General features: G+C 36.4%; 1 protein-coding gene across 1 annotated transcript in view; it reads right to left on the bottom strand.

The window, feature by feature from the left end:
* LOC124606563 (SH3 and multiple ankyrin repeat domains protein 3) overlaps positions 1-16,324 on the bottom strand; it is a 147,307-nt gene that overhangs the window by 72,320 nt on the left and 58,663 nt on the right. The window contains exons 6-7 of the mRNA XM_047138546.1: positions 11,515-11,834; positions 11,174-11,435 (exon numbers count right to left, since the gene is read on the bottom strand). Of these exons, the coding sequence (XP_046994502.1) occupies positions 11,174-11,435; positions 11,515-11,834 (582 nt within the window). The remainder of the gene's footprint in view (positions 1-11,173; positions 11,436-11,514; positions 11,835-16,324) is intronic.

Genomic DNA, 16,324 nt, shown 5'->3' with positions numbered 1-16,324 from the left:
TGTGTGTGTGTGTGTGTGAGATATTCTGGATTCTATTATTAGATGCAATAACTTTTTGTAATATGAAATAGGTATGCCATTTACTAAATAATGACCAGATATTTTAAAAGGGGCAATTTCTCAAAACTAATTGGGGTGCAATACAGGATCAATACTTCTCAATAATGTCTTATATTACCAATGACATCTGATACACTGGTATGTCTGAGAAGTTTGTAGCACTGTGGAGACAGCTGTGGTGTGCTGACCCAATACAAACAGGCTTCAAAGTGTAAAATATTAGTATATATTCCTGTTATTTGCAGGTTAGTTTTGAGCAATTATCTCATACAACTACCTACATGCACCATGTAGTAGGTCTTCTTCACACAAAACTGATGATTTTGAAATATGTAACGTTTATCCCATACTAGCAACAAATTTTAATGAGTTTTTTAATACTTAGCTGCAAGCCTAGAAAGAGGCCCAATATCTAAGTTGACAGACAAATTATGCCCTTTAACCCTAATAAATAACATTTCTAATCCTTGTTTAAAACGCGCATTCCACCTGTCCTTTAAGTACTCTTGTAGCCTGTTAGTGACAGATACATGATCCTCTAAAAATAAGAACAGTGAACTTAATCTAATATACTGACGCGTGACAAAGTTAAATGTACATAAATTCCTACACAACATAATTAACTTTTCTGAGGGACATACAGTCAAAATAAAATGTTTGCTGGAAGCTGTAGTTTTCTTCTCCTGTTACTGGATGAAAAACATTGTTAGAGTGTTACACGTTTGGTTTAGAATGTAGTGTATCACAGTTAAAAGGTCAAAAGGATTATTTCACACTTCACAAGCTACATTAATGTTACATACAGATCTTACAGAAATTCTGTTCATCTTTTAAATCAAGCAACAAGTAATTAGGACAAATACATTGTATGTTACAATATGCACAACCATCACCACCGAACTACCCCCAAACAGTCAGGAAATAGGAACAACAAGCTCTACACTACGTCACTACAACTAGCTGGGGTAGACAGTATCAAAGGAAGAAAACAATAAGGAAAAGCGGAAAAAGACAGCACATTGAAAGTTGAGTATGTTAATCAGAATTTTTCAACATCTGAAAAGTGCAGCTGTTGCACTGAGTACAAACAAATAATTGAAAAGCTGCAACAGTAATGTTATAACACACTCTTTAACATAATTTTTATTTTCTCCCACTCACTTGTACCTCACAACTGTTTGTTAGTTATGATTCTACAAAATATTATCATTAAATCACACTTCATTGTATTCACAAGCTGTGCGCAGTGTGGTGGTGTGTTGTACTGCCTTTCATTAGTTACGCCAGAACCTGGCTTCAAAAGCAAGAGAGCCTTATCCCCAATGAATTTTGGGGTTTATAATACCTCAAACAAATAAATATTATTTCCTAGTCTTTCACTTAATTGTAAGAGTATCTTAAAAGGAGGAAGATCATCCCCTAACCAACTACCAAAATATGAAATATGGGAACACCATTTGCCAGCATAGAATGTTCATCTGTGATTGTTCATGCCTATAGAAGAATCTTGATAAAACTTCTAGTGGTCAAACAATATTTTTCATACAGTAATATAACGTAGGGATACAGGAACTTTCTTACAAATGACTTAGTTGCCCTCATTTGTCACACTGCTCTGCTGTTTCAATATCATCTCTTCTGAGTACCATACAGGATCAGGTTCTCCAATGCATTCCAAACTTCTGTTTGTGCTGTTATGTTTTGCAGATCTAGTACCCCATTTTTTTTCATTTTCTCCTGATACCCCTACTTCTTTAAATGCTCTACAGTTCCTGGCACCCCCCCCCCCCCCCTTTTTTTCATGTTTCAAAATTTTCATCATTTTTTTCCCATTCCTAATGTGTAATCTTTTTCTGTACTGATTTCTCCATTTCACTCGCACTTCATTACTTCTTTTCAATTTAACTCTCACCAGTTACTAAAAGTTTGTCATTAGTACTATTACAGATATGCATCTTAGCTGTCAGATTAGAGTTATCTCCAAATCATTCCCCGTATCTTCACAACAGTTTCTGGAGCAACATCATCTTCATTTCTGCAAATTTATTTAGCTGGTGTCTCTTCACAAAGGAAGAATTTAAAAGTTTCAAAAGCAAGACAGCCAGGAATTTCTTTTAATCTCTATGCCTGTCATCTTTGCTCCACCTGATCTTGGTTTGTTGGCTGACAAGGACACACTCCTCGTCTTTTTCAATTATTAATAAAATTCAACATTTACTTTAATTTTCAACAAAATCCACTTGCTTTTAATGTGCACATCAACTAATATTTAATTTAGCACTGCATTTTTTTTCATAGCAACATTCCTGCGTGAAATTTTCTCAATTTTCTTGCCACAACACGTTTGAGTGAGAGATCAAGGTCTCTGCATAATCATCTGTCATCGTCTGGAGTTGAGTGACCAACTAATATTGTGGTTGACTATTATATACAACAGTCATCTGCTCCAGATCATGGTAGTATCTAGCAAAACCCACGGAATTTGCATGTAGTCATCAGAGGGGTCTCGCTCGCCTCATTGTAGGTGATGGAAAAGGCAGTTACACAGTATTGTTTCTTTAACAGTGATGTGCTGCTATAGAATAAGGTGCTTGCTGCAGTGGAGGGATGGTAACAAAGGCAATTTCCCTCTTTGAAAGGAAATAACTACATATTTCTTTGTAGCCTACCAGTACTGAGTGCCTGCTTCCATCCCCCAGTTAGCAGACAGCAGCTGTCCCGTTTAAAGTTACTGTAATTTTCTGATATCAATAGGCTCCTTGATGACATAATCTTATGTGTTGCAGTATGACAACTACTGATATATATTTTAATTTGCAGTGCTTTCTGCCAATATGATATCCTAACTTGTTTGTGAAAGATGTAGGTAAATAGTTAATATAATCAGCTCACATAAAATTCATCAGGGCATGTGAACCTGCCCTAAAACAAATATGTTTGTCACTATTGCAGATAGCCTTCATACAGGAACATTTCGACTTTGGTCCAACTTAAATAATCATGACAGGAGTATCTCTGATCTTTTATTTTGTGTATTATTGTATAGCCAACATGCCGCATTGACAGTATTGCTATCGTGTTAAACCAAGAGAGATTAAGATACATTACAAACTATCCAAGGGCACATTACCAATGAACACAAGAGATGAACAGTATGAGAAAACTTCAGACGTATCTAAGTGAATGATACATAGCTATTACAGCAAATCAGCTAACAAAACCACATAAAAAAAGAAAAATAGCAAGTCAATGCATATGAAAGAAAGCAGAAGAATTAGAAAGGAAGAAAAGGAATTGGAGGGAGAGCACTGAATTTGTGATATGTAAGAAACAGGGTTCTGTTTTTGTTGACTGGCGATGTACATGTACTTGAGATCAAGGTTCAACATATACCAGAAATGCTGCATCACAGATAGGCATAAAAAAAGACTGTCACAATATAAGCTTTTGGCCAACAAGGCCTTTGTCAAAAATAGACAACACACACACACACACACACACACACACACACACACACACGACTGCAGCCTCTGGCAACTGAAGCCACACTGCACATTGCCACATTCCTAATATTGTTACATTCCATCCTGGATTTTCGATTGTTTGAGATCAAGGTTCATTGGCTAAGTGCGCTAAGTCAGTTCTAAGATTTTAATCTTCAAATTATAGCTTCTGGCAATGTTTCATAATGTGAGAAATGCCAAGTTGCACTGCAGTTAAGACCCCATGTTAAGCTTTAGTTCAAAGGTCAGGGAAGTTACGAGCACACCAACTGCAACAGGACCATGCCTAGTAAAGCATTATGGTATTCAAACAAACCTTTGGGCTGATGATAGCTATAGCTTTACCATTACTTAACAGAGATGGGGGAGGTTGTGTGTGTGTGTGTGTGTGTGTGTGTGTGTGTGTGTGTGTGGTGGGTGGGCATGCACGTGTGCTGTTATATAGAAGTCTAACAGTGGTTTCTCTAAAGGTACATACTCTTGCAGAGATTAATATGTTTGCCATTTACAAGTAAAATGTGTGTCCCTGTTAATGGAAAGTGTTCAGCCAATAACAGAATGTTAAAGAACATATCAAGTATCCCAGCCTAAATGTATAAGGTAGGAAACTGTGCAAAAATGGGAAAACGCCAACATAATGAAGGCTTTCACGACCGGATGACATTGCTGCTGGTAAACCTTTCTGGCTATAAGGTTGTGGCTATCGTAACTCTTCTGTTCCTAACATATGAAATAGCAACATATCTCGCAACTCATTTACAGCCATATATTGGAAAAACTGACTCATACATAAAAGACTCACATCATTTTATAGAGAAAACTGAAGTGCTAACTCTGGCTCCTGAAGATATTCTTGTAAGTTTTGACATAGTGTCTTCATCACTATGATCCCAATTAATGAAGTTGTGATTTTTATAACAGATATTTCTCCAGGAGATTTGTCTGTTCTTTTCAGACATTGTCTTACATCCAGTCAGTTCCAATGAGATGATGACTTTTATGAGCAGCATTTCTATATGGAAAAATTCGAACAGTCAGCTTTATAAAAAGCAAACAAGAAACCCTCTTGCTGATATTGGTTCGTGGATGGCACATTTGTGCTCTCGCCATGTGGTAAAAAACCTTTGGACGATTTCTTTGGTTTTCTAAATAATATAAACACAAAAATCCAGTTCACCATGGAAACAGAAAATGACGACAAAATACCTCCTTTGCATGTTTTAGTTATGAGACAGGTCAATGGAAATTTGGAACATAAGGCTTTTCGAAAAGTAGTGCACAAGGACAGATATTTACACAAAAGCTCCAATCATCATCAACAATAAAAGAGAAGTGTCAGTAAAAGTCTTGTAGATACAGCAACAATGATTTGCATGCCAGAATAACTGGATGCCGAACTAAAACATGTGAAGCAGGCTTTCGAGAAAAATGGATACTTGGGGAAAGAAGCACACAGAATTCTATGACCAAATAATGAGAGGTAGTAGATCAGATCAGAAAGATTTTACAGAAACATGACATGAGACTGATTTTTAGACCAACGAAGAAAATAGGTCAAGCGCTCCAATCTGTAAAGGGTAAACACCCTCCTCTGCCAGATGTGGTGTACATAAAATTCTGTGTACATGTGGTAAAGTTTATGTTGGAACAACCACGAGAAGCAGAATATATGACTAAAGAAATACAAAAGTTTTCACCAACTAGGGAAAATGGAAAAATCAGCTGTAGTAAAGCATGCTTTTCATTCAGGAAGTCACAAAGTGAAGTATCCCAAAACAAAAATTTTATTTACAATGACAATCTATTACCCACGGATATTTAGAGGAACCACTAAAATATATAAACATAAGGATAACTTTAATAGGAAAGAAGAGACCTTGAAACTTAGCAACATGGAGACAGTAGCTCTGCAGAGTCGCTAAACAGTTTTTTATCTTTCGCAAGACGACAATCGCTGGTTAAGTTTTATCTTGGACAAGGATCATTCTGCTTATCACGGGTATCTCTGGCCATCCCCCATTTTCTACAGTATATATATCACTCTCTAATGTCTGACCCATCTGTCGACAAGACTCAATGGAGGAGCAATGCCTCTGAAGATGTCTGGATAGTTCTGGATGAAACAATACGAACAGAAAGTTTACCAGCAGCAATCCACACATAGTATTTGTGGTTTTATAAAAGGTCACAATTCCTTCTAAAGAGTGTTTGAGTTGTATGAATCAGGACTTAAATTATGTATTATGTTATGCAGTATGAAGTACAGTCCATCAACTACTTCTGTCAGCTGGATTCCTTCCTACATCTACACCCATATACTACACAACTGTCAGTTGTCCCACACATTAATGTTTGTAAGTTTGTTTTCACAGTATAATTTGCATCTTGTCTTCAAGCACCTGCTAGTTCAATTTGTTCAGCATCTCTGTGAGACTCCCAAACATTAAACAACCCTGCGACCATCCGTGCTGCCCTTCTCTGTATACTTTCAATATCCAATTTTACTCCTATCTGGTATGGGTTCCATATACTACAGCAACATTCAAGAATGGGTCCTTGGTAAGCAATCCCCTTTTTCATCACTGCATTCTTCAATAACCTTATCAATTAACCGAAGTGCACCAAATGTTATAACTATGATTGGACCTTTACCATCTACCTGAAAAGTTCCAAGAACAATTTTATTCCTCATGAATTAGCAGCATGAAAACAATAACTATGGTAGCAGCACATATTAACAACTATACACAACAGACGTACATTTGACCAGTCTGTTGTGATCAGGCAGTGTTAAATAGTAGATGTGTGACTGTAACATGTCAATGTTGTTATGTCACAAATTTCAATGGAGCAGCATATCTAAATCAAGTGTTCAAGGCATTCCCCATAATATTCTGAAGAAGCTTGTCCCACACACCCCATTTCCTGACAAACACAACAGCATATTGATGTCCACCATGACTTGATTGAAATTGAAAACAAAGACAATCCTTTTCTGGAAAAAGTCATAATGGGTGATGAGCTTCAGTGTAGCAATATAAACCTACTACAAAATGACAAAGTGTAGACATTCACATGAAGTGTCAACACTTCTGATGATATAACCAAAATTCAAGGAACGTGACGTGCAAGTTGAACAATTTCTAAAACGAGGACTTTACTGACAGTTTCACATGGTCGTATGAATATTCTCTGCATTGAGTTCAAGCGGCAGGAGACAGTGTAGAACTCATAAAGGATTAAAGCCACCATTTTAAGATTCCCTATTTTTTTATTAATCCAGTCTCAAAACTTTTCGGGCTGATGGAATAAACTATCATTTCATTTCATATCTCTACATGTTGTTACACTCAGGTACTTGTTATGGGTCAACTGGTTCCAATTGTGACTCTGATATTGAGCCTATACTATTGTATTTTTTAAAGTGCATAATTTTATATTTCTGAATACTGAAAGCGTGTTGCCAATATTTGTGCTGCTTAGAAATCTTATGACGATCTGATTGAATATTTGTGCAGCTTTGTTTTAAGAAAGCATGTCACTGTAGAGAACTGTGTTACATGGAAAAGTCTGATGTTTCTACATTTGTGGGGCTTTGTAATGAAAGTACTTCATCATAGAGGAAAGCAGTACGTGAAAAAGGTCTGACGTTGCTACTGATATTATCTCCCCGATCATAAAATACTATGTGAACAGCAAAGGCCCTAACACATTTACACGAGGCATGCATGAAGTTACATCTACATCTGTCAACAACTCCCCATCCAAACAAGCGGTTAAAAGGAATTTTACTCAGCTGTGGGCAAACTGAATAGAATTCCATAGCATCCTGCATCTTTGTTCAATTTTAGCAATTTCAGCTGCTTATGAATGCAACTGACACTTTGATATGTCACATTCATCCTTGCAGTGGAGCAAGACTTAAACTGGGGCAGTACTTGTAGCTTCCCCTTTGTAAAGGAACATATGAAAACAAAATTCAGCTTTTCTGATTTTGTGTTGCTACCATCAATTTCAGTTGTTGTATTGTAACAAAACTTTGGTGTCACGTGACAGCCATTACAATTGACTTGAATTTCCTTGGATTTTATGAGAGCTCTTTTGATAATATTCTGCTATGGTAGTCTTTGAACAATCTTATTTTCTTCGTGAATGAAGTATGGTATTTGAATACTTGCAAAAATATTCCGATTTAGCTTTCTGGTCTATGTGTAATGTATTATTGGAAAAATTGTAACGTGTTAGTGGCAAAATGATTATGTCCCTAAAATTATCCTTGATTTTAACTCAACAATACTTCAAAAGCAATTTTTTTTGTAACAAAAGTGACTCTTATAAACAATGTTTACCTTAAGAGTTCATTCAATATACGCAAAAGGATTCCATTTTAATTAAGCACACTCATTATGTACTGTAAATTATTTAAGGACTAAAGGTAAAAAATCTCGAAACAGAAGAGGCACTCCATCATCAAAAAAACACACTAATGAGACAGAGAACTTTGAAAGCTTCTGGACGAATCCTTTTCTGAGGCAAAAACAAACAAACAAACATACAAAAACACACACACACACACACACACACACACACACACACACACCACTGTATTATGTATGTAACTAGCAAAGTTTACAGTTTTGCTTGTATGCCTTTCTACAGCTCAGCATTTCAACTATTTGGTGAACTGTTACCTTTATTCTTAAATTATTTGCACTTCCATCAGAACTTCCCATTACCACCTTTATGAAATGTTCAACTTATCTCATTAAACTTTCAGCAATGAGAGTCTTGCACATGTCTTCCTTGTCTGAGTATGCAGTATTTCTATATGTATTATACATATTAAATAAATACTGAAATACAGTTTTCTATTAGTCTAAGTGAAATAAAGCACAGATAAATCTAATAACGAAGCACATGAAGATGGTTCTGTCAAATTTTATGTTAACTTTTGTCTTTCCATGAGCTATAACTGAGAAGGCTAAGAAATGTGGGTAGGAAGAAGAAACACCTCTTTGTTGTATTCACATAATAATGGGAAATCACATCAATTTAACTACTAACAACAAGGAAAATGCACAACTGAATGTCTGGACCATTTTAAAAATAATACCACTGATTTTGTGCACCCGATTGTTACTTCAACTGCAACAAGGTTCAACCACTTCACGTCAGAAATGGAACGGCACTGATAACAGAAGGTGGAAACCAGTGGCCATTCACCATTCATATAGGGTACCTTTGAAAGGGCACAGTCTATTTCCTTCCCCATCCCTCCCTAATCCGAGCTTGTTCTCCATCTCTAATGAATTTGATGTTCACAGAAAATTACACTCTGATTTTACTTCCTTCCTTCTGTCTTTCCTTCCTTTCTTCCTTCCAGGAATGCCACACAAGATTTGTGAACCAACTGGATAAAAAATACACAAGCACAGAACTGGGTTGCAAAAGAAAACAAATAAGCAAGTCACTGTTCATCAGAACAGTACATTGGGCCACAAAGATATTTCAACATGAGGAAACTGAGGGATTTGAAGTACAAATGCTTGTACCTACATCTATATCTAAAGAAAGTTGTGGTTACAAAAAGTTTTGAATCCAATGAAGACTTTGTAGTAGCCGTTAATTGGTATTTTGCAGTCCTTCCAGAATTTTGGGGGTACACTACTCACTAGAAAAATGTTAGGACACAGTGTATTGGCAGAAACAAAGTCTTTAATTTCCAGAACTTTTCATCAAATTTTTGTATTAAATTTCACAAATGTTGTACTAAGAACAATACAAACTGAAAGTGAAAAAGATCTCAAGAACACAAGGGAAGTAATGGAATTGGATAAGGAGCATCACTCTCATTATATGTGAGAATAATTTGAACAAGTCAAGTGCAGGTCTACCATTATCAGTTATCTGAACCAAATTATTTCAGTCTGAGTACAACAGTAGAGTCCTTGAGATACTAATTCAGGTTCCATAGCCCTGAATGTATATAAAATAACAAGCTTAAAACTTTATTAAACTTGCAATGTCTGCTCAGTCCTTGCCTTACAATATTTTCAAAGATAAGATTTTTGATGCTGAAACAGCCATTTTACAAGAAAGCACAACTATTTAAAATAAACATTAGTTTTTAAGAATATTTCTAAAAGAAACGGAATTTTTTGTGAGTGTGAGAGGGGTGGGAGGGGAAGAGTGTGCAACGTTTGTGTTGTTGTTTGTTTTCCCATCCATCAACTTACAAGCTTTGTCTGTTAATAATAACCTGGTCCACAAACATGTTTATTACAGGTAATTGGTAAAGTCTACAAGAGACTGCAAAAAAAAAAAGTTAATGAAGAAGAAAACAATAATGAGGAAAAAGGATATGGAAACATGAAAGAGAAACCTACAGTAACAACATGCCAATGCTTTACTTCTGAAATTCATTCTGCCTTTGTTCATGAAATAATGCTGCTGTTTCTAGACATCAGCTATTGACTCAGTTGGGTACCCAGATATAAGTCACACAAATTTGGCACAGAACTCCATCAAAATTATGCTACACAAATAAATGATATTCCGAAATAATGAAAATATTATGAAAAGGATAGATTGCTACTCACCATATTGTGGAGATGTTGAGTCACAGACAGGCACAACAAAAAGACTGCTTGCATGAATGTGTGTGTTGTCTACTTTCAAAGAAGGCCTTTTGGTCAAAAGCTCATTTGTTTGCAGTATTTTTGTTGTGCCTATCTGTAACTCAGTCCTGAATTCTCCATGGGTTGATATTCTGAAATCATTTTGTAATTACTATGCTGACAAAACTGTGTTTGCAGTTTCAACCATTTTTAAGCAGTCAATGAGAGGTTCAGCCCCTTATCTGCTCTGGGTTTTATTATTGTTTCACACTTAAATTACTTTTATCTGTAACAGCAGTTAGTGTGTGTAACATTTCTGGCTTTACTATTGTTTGTTTTACACATTAAAATAGGTCTACTCCTGGATGAATTAATTCGCTAGCCAGAGAAACATAAATAGAACACCACCTCTAATAGGAGCCTGTGTAGCACAGCACTCTAGTGTTTTACATAACTTTCAGGTTTGTTTCATGGTTTTATGCAAAGTATTTTTAGGAACCTATATTACTATCTTGACAGGAGCTTACGCAAATATCTGAATCATTTCATGTGTGACTGACCAAGATTAAAGCACCACTTTAACCATATTTATTCAAATACAATTTCAAATGCTCTTACAGAAACTGTATGCTGAAAGGTGCCCTTTAAGTAGATGACAATTTGTCTCAAGGCACTAACATCATCTTGAGGTGTTTGGAACAGATGAATAATTTTGTAACGTTCTCAGAATTGACAACTTGATCCTAAATTGTTCTGGAAATAATGCATAACATCCTTTTCAAAGTTTTTAACTGAGTTCATGCTGCCAGTTACATGTAAAAAGAAATTTAAAAATAATTAATGAAAATAATAACATGAGGAATCAAAATTGATTTTTATTTTTTGTGTTCTGTACAGAATAGCACACTCAGCTTTCAATGTGCACATTCTTACTACATGGAAATGCCTACCAGTTGAAGGATAGTTTCTACAATGCAAATTACTCAAACTTACCAACATTCTCTGGACGGTGATTTTGAATTACTTCAGCAAGCTCCAAGTTGCCCGCAATGACAGCAACCTGGTACGGCGTCTGGTTTGCGTAATTCAGTGCATCTCTATCACAGCCACGAAATAAAAGAAGCCTTGCACATGACTCTTGACTGTTAACTGCACAAACGTGCAATGGTGTGTTGCCGGAGGCGTTCCGAGCGTTCATGTCTGCCCCGTAGAAAAGTAAATGCTCGAGGTGTTGTACCAGTCCATTTCTACAGGCCTGTATTTATATAAAATAATTTGTAAGAAAATTCCAGCTTAAAACACTCTTTTAGTCACTAGATTAATAGACAAGTTACCTGATGGACTTCCTGCCACCCCTGCAGATCCTGTGCTCCAATGATGGCTCGATCATGAAGAAGACCCTCACAGAGCAGGGGATCTGTGCGGCATGTAACCGCCAAGTATAATGGTGTCAGGCCCTTGGCGTCACGGTAGTTGGGGCTTGCCCCGAGTTCCAACAGTGTGGTTACTGCTTCTAGACTGTTGCGTTCCACAGCACGGTGCATGGCTGTTGAACCATCTCGAGTACGGTAATCTAGCAGGGCACCTCCATTAACAAGTGCTATCAGAACCTTTGCTGGCTTCTTGATCCCAGTTGCCAAAGTCAGAGGTGTCTCTGTAAGAAGTGTCCCCAATTTTAGCAAGTGGATAGTACAAGCAATGGCTGAAGTCAAAAGTTTGACACTCTGTTTTGAAGCTTTTATGGAAATGGATTTCATATGTTCTATAGTAATTTCTGAATGTGTCTGGCCGATTATCATAATCGAAGAGCCACTGTATTAATATATCCAGAGTCTACAAAGCCCCTAGCCCTCATTTCATGTATTTAAATTAATTTTAGCATATGTCAGTGCAACAAATCTGCATCTACACACATTCTACATAAATCATTGTATGATGCATGGCAAAGAGCACCCTGTATCACTATAAGTCATTTTCTTTCCTGTTCTACTTGGAAAAAAAAAAAAAAAAAAAAAGGAGCGAGGGAAAAATGATGGTCTCTATGCCGCCATATGAGCCCTAATTTCTCTTATCTCATCTTTGTGGTCCTTACACAAAATGTATGTCGGTGACAGTACACTCACTCAACAGTAATCTCCAAATGCCGGTTCCCTAAATTTTCTCAATAGGTGGGGAAAAGAACATACTTTCCTACAGGGATTCTCACTTGAGTTCATGAGGCTCGTCTGTAATACTCGCTTGATGATAAAACCTACTGGTACCAAATCTAGCAGCACACTTCTGTAGTACTGTAGTCATAAGTTTATTTGTAAGGCAAATTCCATATACCAAATTTAATGTTATAATTTATGACCTGTGAAGCTGCAGGCAAAATGTATTACTCCTTAAACAAGTACTATACCTAAAATACAGAGATACAGGCCTCCAAAGATGACACTGCGAACACCATTCTGAAGATGTGAATTTCAGAAAATTTTTTAAAATGCCATATCTCTGTAACATTTCTAGATGTTTTTTATTTGAAAGATTATTTTATTGATTACAATGGTATCCTCCATTTGGACATACCTGTCAAAATTCTTTTACTGTCGCTTTTTGAATTTTTTTCACAATTTACAGAAAAATTTTTTTCAAAAATGGCAATCCAGAAAAGTTAGATTTTTTTTCTGTTGATTAGTACAGGAGAGCTTCGCTTTTAAGTTGGGAAGGTTTTATTTCAAAAAAATATTTTTTTTTTTAGTTTTCAAGGGAACTGTATGTCTTCACTGAAGTTGTTTCTTACTAATTTCTTTGTTACAATATTTATTTCTATTGTCTTTGTTGCAGTTATTTCTTATCACTTACTTTGTTGTAATTATTTCTTTTCACTTTCGTTGTTGCAGATATTTCTTACACTTTGTTGTAGTTTCTTATCAGTTTCTTTGTCATGGTTGTTCATTGCAGGTTTCTGTATTGTAGTTGTTCAGTGCTAATTTGTTTCCTCTTCAGGCTTCTAAGAAATCCAAGGCCATCCAGTGAGTTCTGTGTTTTTGTGAGGAATTTGCCAGTTGACACTGTTGCAGTGTGTTTTGTGAAAAGGACTGTTTCAAATGTCTTCTGACTGGGGCCACAGGAGAGACTTTGTCCATGTTGGGAATAAGTGTTCTCATTTGAAGACTCTGTTTCAAAGTGAAAATGTTTCCAGTGATTACTTTTTGTGTTCTAAATTTTTGACAAAATAACAACAACGATAGTATCTGAACAAGGTGAAGCCTCCCATGGTGCAGATGATGCAGAGTTTGCATCAATAGAGGAAGAATTAAATACCCCGAATCAGTCAACTACAGAGGTAGGTGTTAGTCCTGTTAAGAAACTGTGGTCAGTGAAGTCAAGTCATAAGCTCTATGCATCAAGAAAGTGCAGAGAAATTACTGAAGTTATGGATGATTACACAACATCAAAACTGATCACACCCTTCAAAGTAGAAATTCCTTCAGAAGAAAATGAACCAAAGCAATGTTGCACCTCTTACCAGGAATTTTTCACAAATATCAATTCAGCTGTTGAATATTGAGCATCCTACAGTAAAAAGGTGCAAGTGTAAATATTATTCCAGAGACATTTTCAAAGAAAACAATTGTGAACCACATTCCATCAGTCTCAAAGTACATGGTAGACAAATCAAGAAATGTGAGGTCTGTAAAAGGAGTCTTTGGAAGACCAGATACCTATTTTGGTCATCCTGCAGAAGCAGCTCAAGTTCAAATAGTACAGTCATTTTACCTGGAAGATAAATGGGACTGTTCTCGGCAGAGGGCCTACAAAAAAGACACTATAACTAAAACAGTTAAAGGTCAAGAAGTTGTGAAAGTGAAGAGGTACATGACTTGCAGTATAAAAGAAACTTTTGCAATTTATAAGAGCAACTATACAACTTCACTTATTGGAAGATCAAAATTTTATGCACTATGACCTAAGTGGGTAGTTCCACACCCACCTAGAGATATCTGTTTATGTGTGTACTGCGTGAATTTTGAACTTTGTGTAGTAACTTTAAATAACTTAATGCAGCATGTGACATACGACACCTCGGTTGGGCATGTGAAGTCATTAGTAGTCTGTGACGGAAAGCGAGAGACTTGTTTGTTTCAAGAATGGGGTCACTGCCCTGGAACGGGAGGACTGTCTTTACAGACACTTGGTCTGGAAGACGTAGCACGTAACTCTGCAGAAATTACTTAAGCGACATGGCAGGAAAATAAACTAATTAAAAAAACTGTTGCCTTTGACAGTTTCATTGATGAACTTGGTAACACACTAGCATCTGAAGAAATTACAACAACACCACACTGCAGAAGTGGAAGGGTGTGTACAGGCTAAAGAACTTGTTTAGTGATTCGCTGTGATTTTGCTGAGAACTGGTCTGTAATTCTCCCACAATAAGTACATGTATATCATTGGAGTAATGACCAGGTTTCAATTCTTACAGGGGTGACATATTTTCAAATCAAGACCACAGGTGTTGCAGTTATAAGTGATGACACAGGACACGACTCAGCACACGCTTTGCTAGCTACGCGCAAAATTCATCAACTGCAAACAGCGTCAGAGAAGACCATCATTATTTCTGAAGGTGCCCCTAGTTATTTTAAAAATCGTTACCAGCTGTCTGAATTGAGTTAGTCACTTGGCCGACTGACTGGGTACACAGTGGTACTAGTCATGGCAAGGGACCTTGTGATGGTGTAGGAGGCCTGCTGGAGCACCGTGCTACAAAACATAATCTTTCCAGACCAAATACAGCTGCAATTCAAAATGCTGAGGATTTTACAAAAGTCGTGAAATCTTACACAGCCACAGCCCTCATTCTTTTGTCCAAAGAGGAAATCAAAGAATTCTGTGAGCAGAAAAAAGAAGAATGGTCCAAACAAACTACTCCTGTGAAATGAACTCAGAAGACACATTTTTGGATTCAAAGTGATAGGTGAACTCATATTGCATGCACTTTAAAGGGCAAGAGGGAGAAATTTTGTTCGTTCGGCCAACGCCTCAGAAACGACAGGATAGTATTCAGATTCAAAACCTGAGAGGGGGGATATTTGTGGTGTGTATGTATGACTGCGAATAACAGATTGCAGAGATTATAGACGCTAGTTATGAGTTAAATGAAATTGTAGGGAACTTTATGCTATCACATGGACAGCTGCTGGATATAGGTTCCCAGCTGAAGGACAGTAACAACGCCATCAGTGCTCACTTACTGCTCATTAGTTTTTGAAGACTGTAAGTGCTCCAAGGCACGACTGGCTAATTTCAGTACAAAACAGAGAGCACATAAGTTGTATAAATCGAAACCTTTAGGTCTCTGGACCTTTCACGTACATTTTGGAACCATTTACAGTGCTTGAAACATGAGTCTTTTACTCACCTTTCAAAACTAAAATTATGTTAGATAAGGCTAGGTTTTGATTTTTATTAGATAGTTACGTGATAATGTGGTAATAAAACAGGTTTTAAATATGACAAAACTTTCAATTGTTTATAAAACCTGTTCAACCTAAAAGTGGAAGCTCTCCTTTTCAGGTAATGTAGGACTATATGGTACTAATCAACAGAAAAAATCTAACTTTTCTGGATTGGCATTTCTGAAAAACATTTTTTTCTATAAATTATAAAAATGTTCAGAACGCTATAGTAAATGAACTTTAATAGATAAGTCCAAATGGAGGATTTCTTTGTAATCATAAAGCAATTATCTTTCAAACAAAAAAAGCAACAAAATATCTAGAACTGTTCCAGAGATACAGCATTTTTTCCAAAATTCTCAACTTCAAAATTGTATGTGCAGTGCCACCTTTGGAGGGCTGTATCTCAGAGCAGAATTTTTTTTGGAGAAAACAAAAAAATACATGTTCCTTACTTAGTCCTTCATTTTGACATATGCTAAATTCAATAACATCCAAGACTATGAAAGTAAGATTTTTTCCTAGCCAGCCTGAACTGATATGGACTATGCAATAAGCAAAATACATTATCAAATTCATTTAGTCACCACTAAATATTTAAATTCTCATCTTTATGTACCACACATCCAAAAATATAGAATATTCTATACTGATTCATAACACAGAAAACTATGTTAATACTATTTCCTCTGATGTTATG

Source organism: Schistocerca americana, chromosome 3, assembly GCF_021461395.2.
Source record: "Schistocerca americana isolate TAMUIC-IGC-003095 chromosome 3, iqSchAmer2.1, whole genome shotgun sequence".
In the NCBI taxonomy this organism is placed as follows: Eukaryota; Metazoa; Arthropoda; class Insecta; order Orthoptera; family Acrididae; genus Schistocerca; species Schistocerca americana.
Note: the sequence above shows the minus strand (reverse complement) of the source record. Positions and strands in the feature narration are given on the sequence as shown.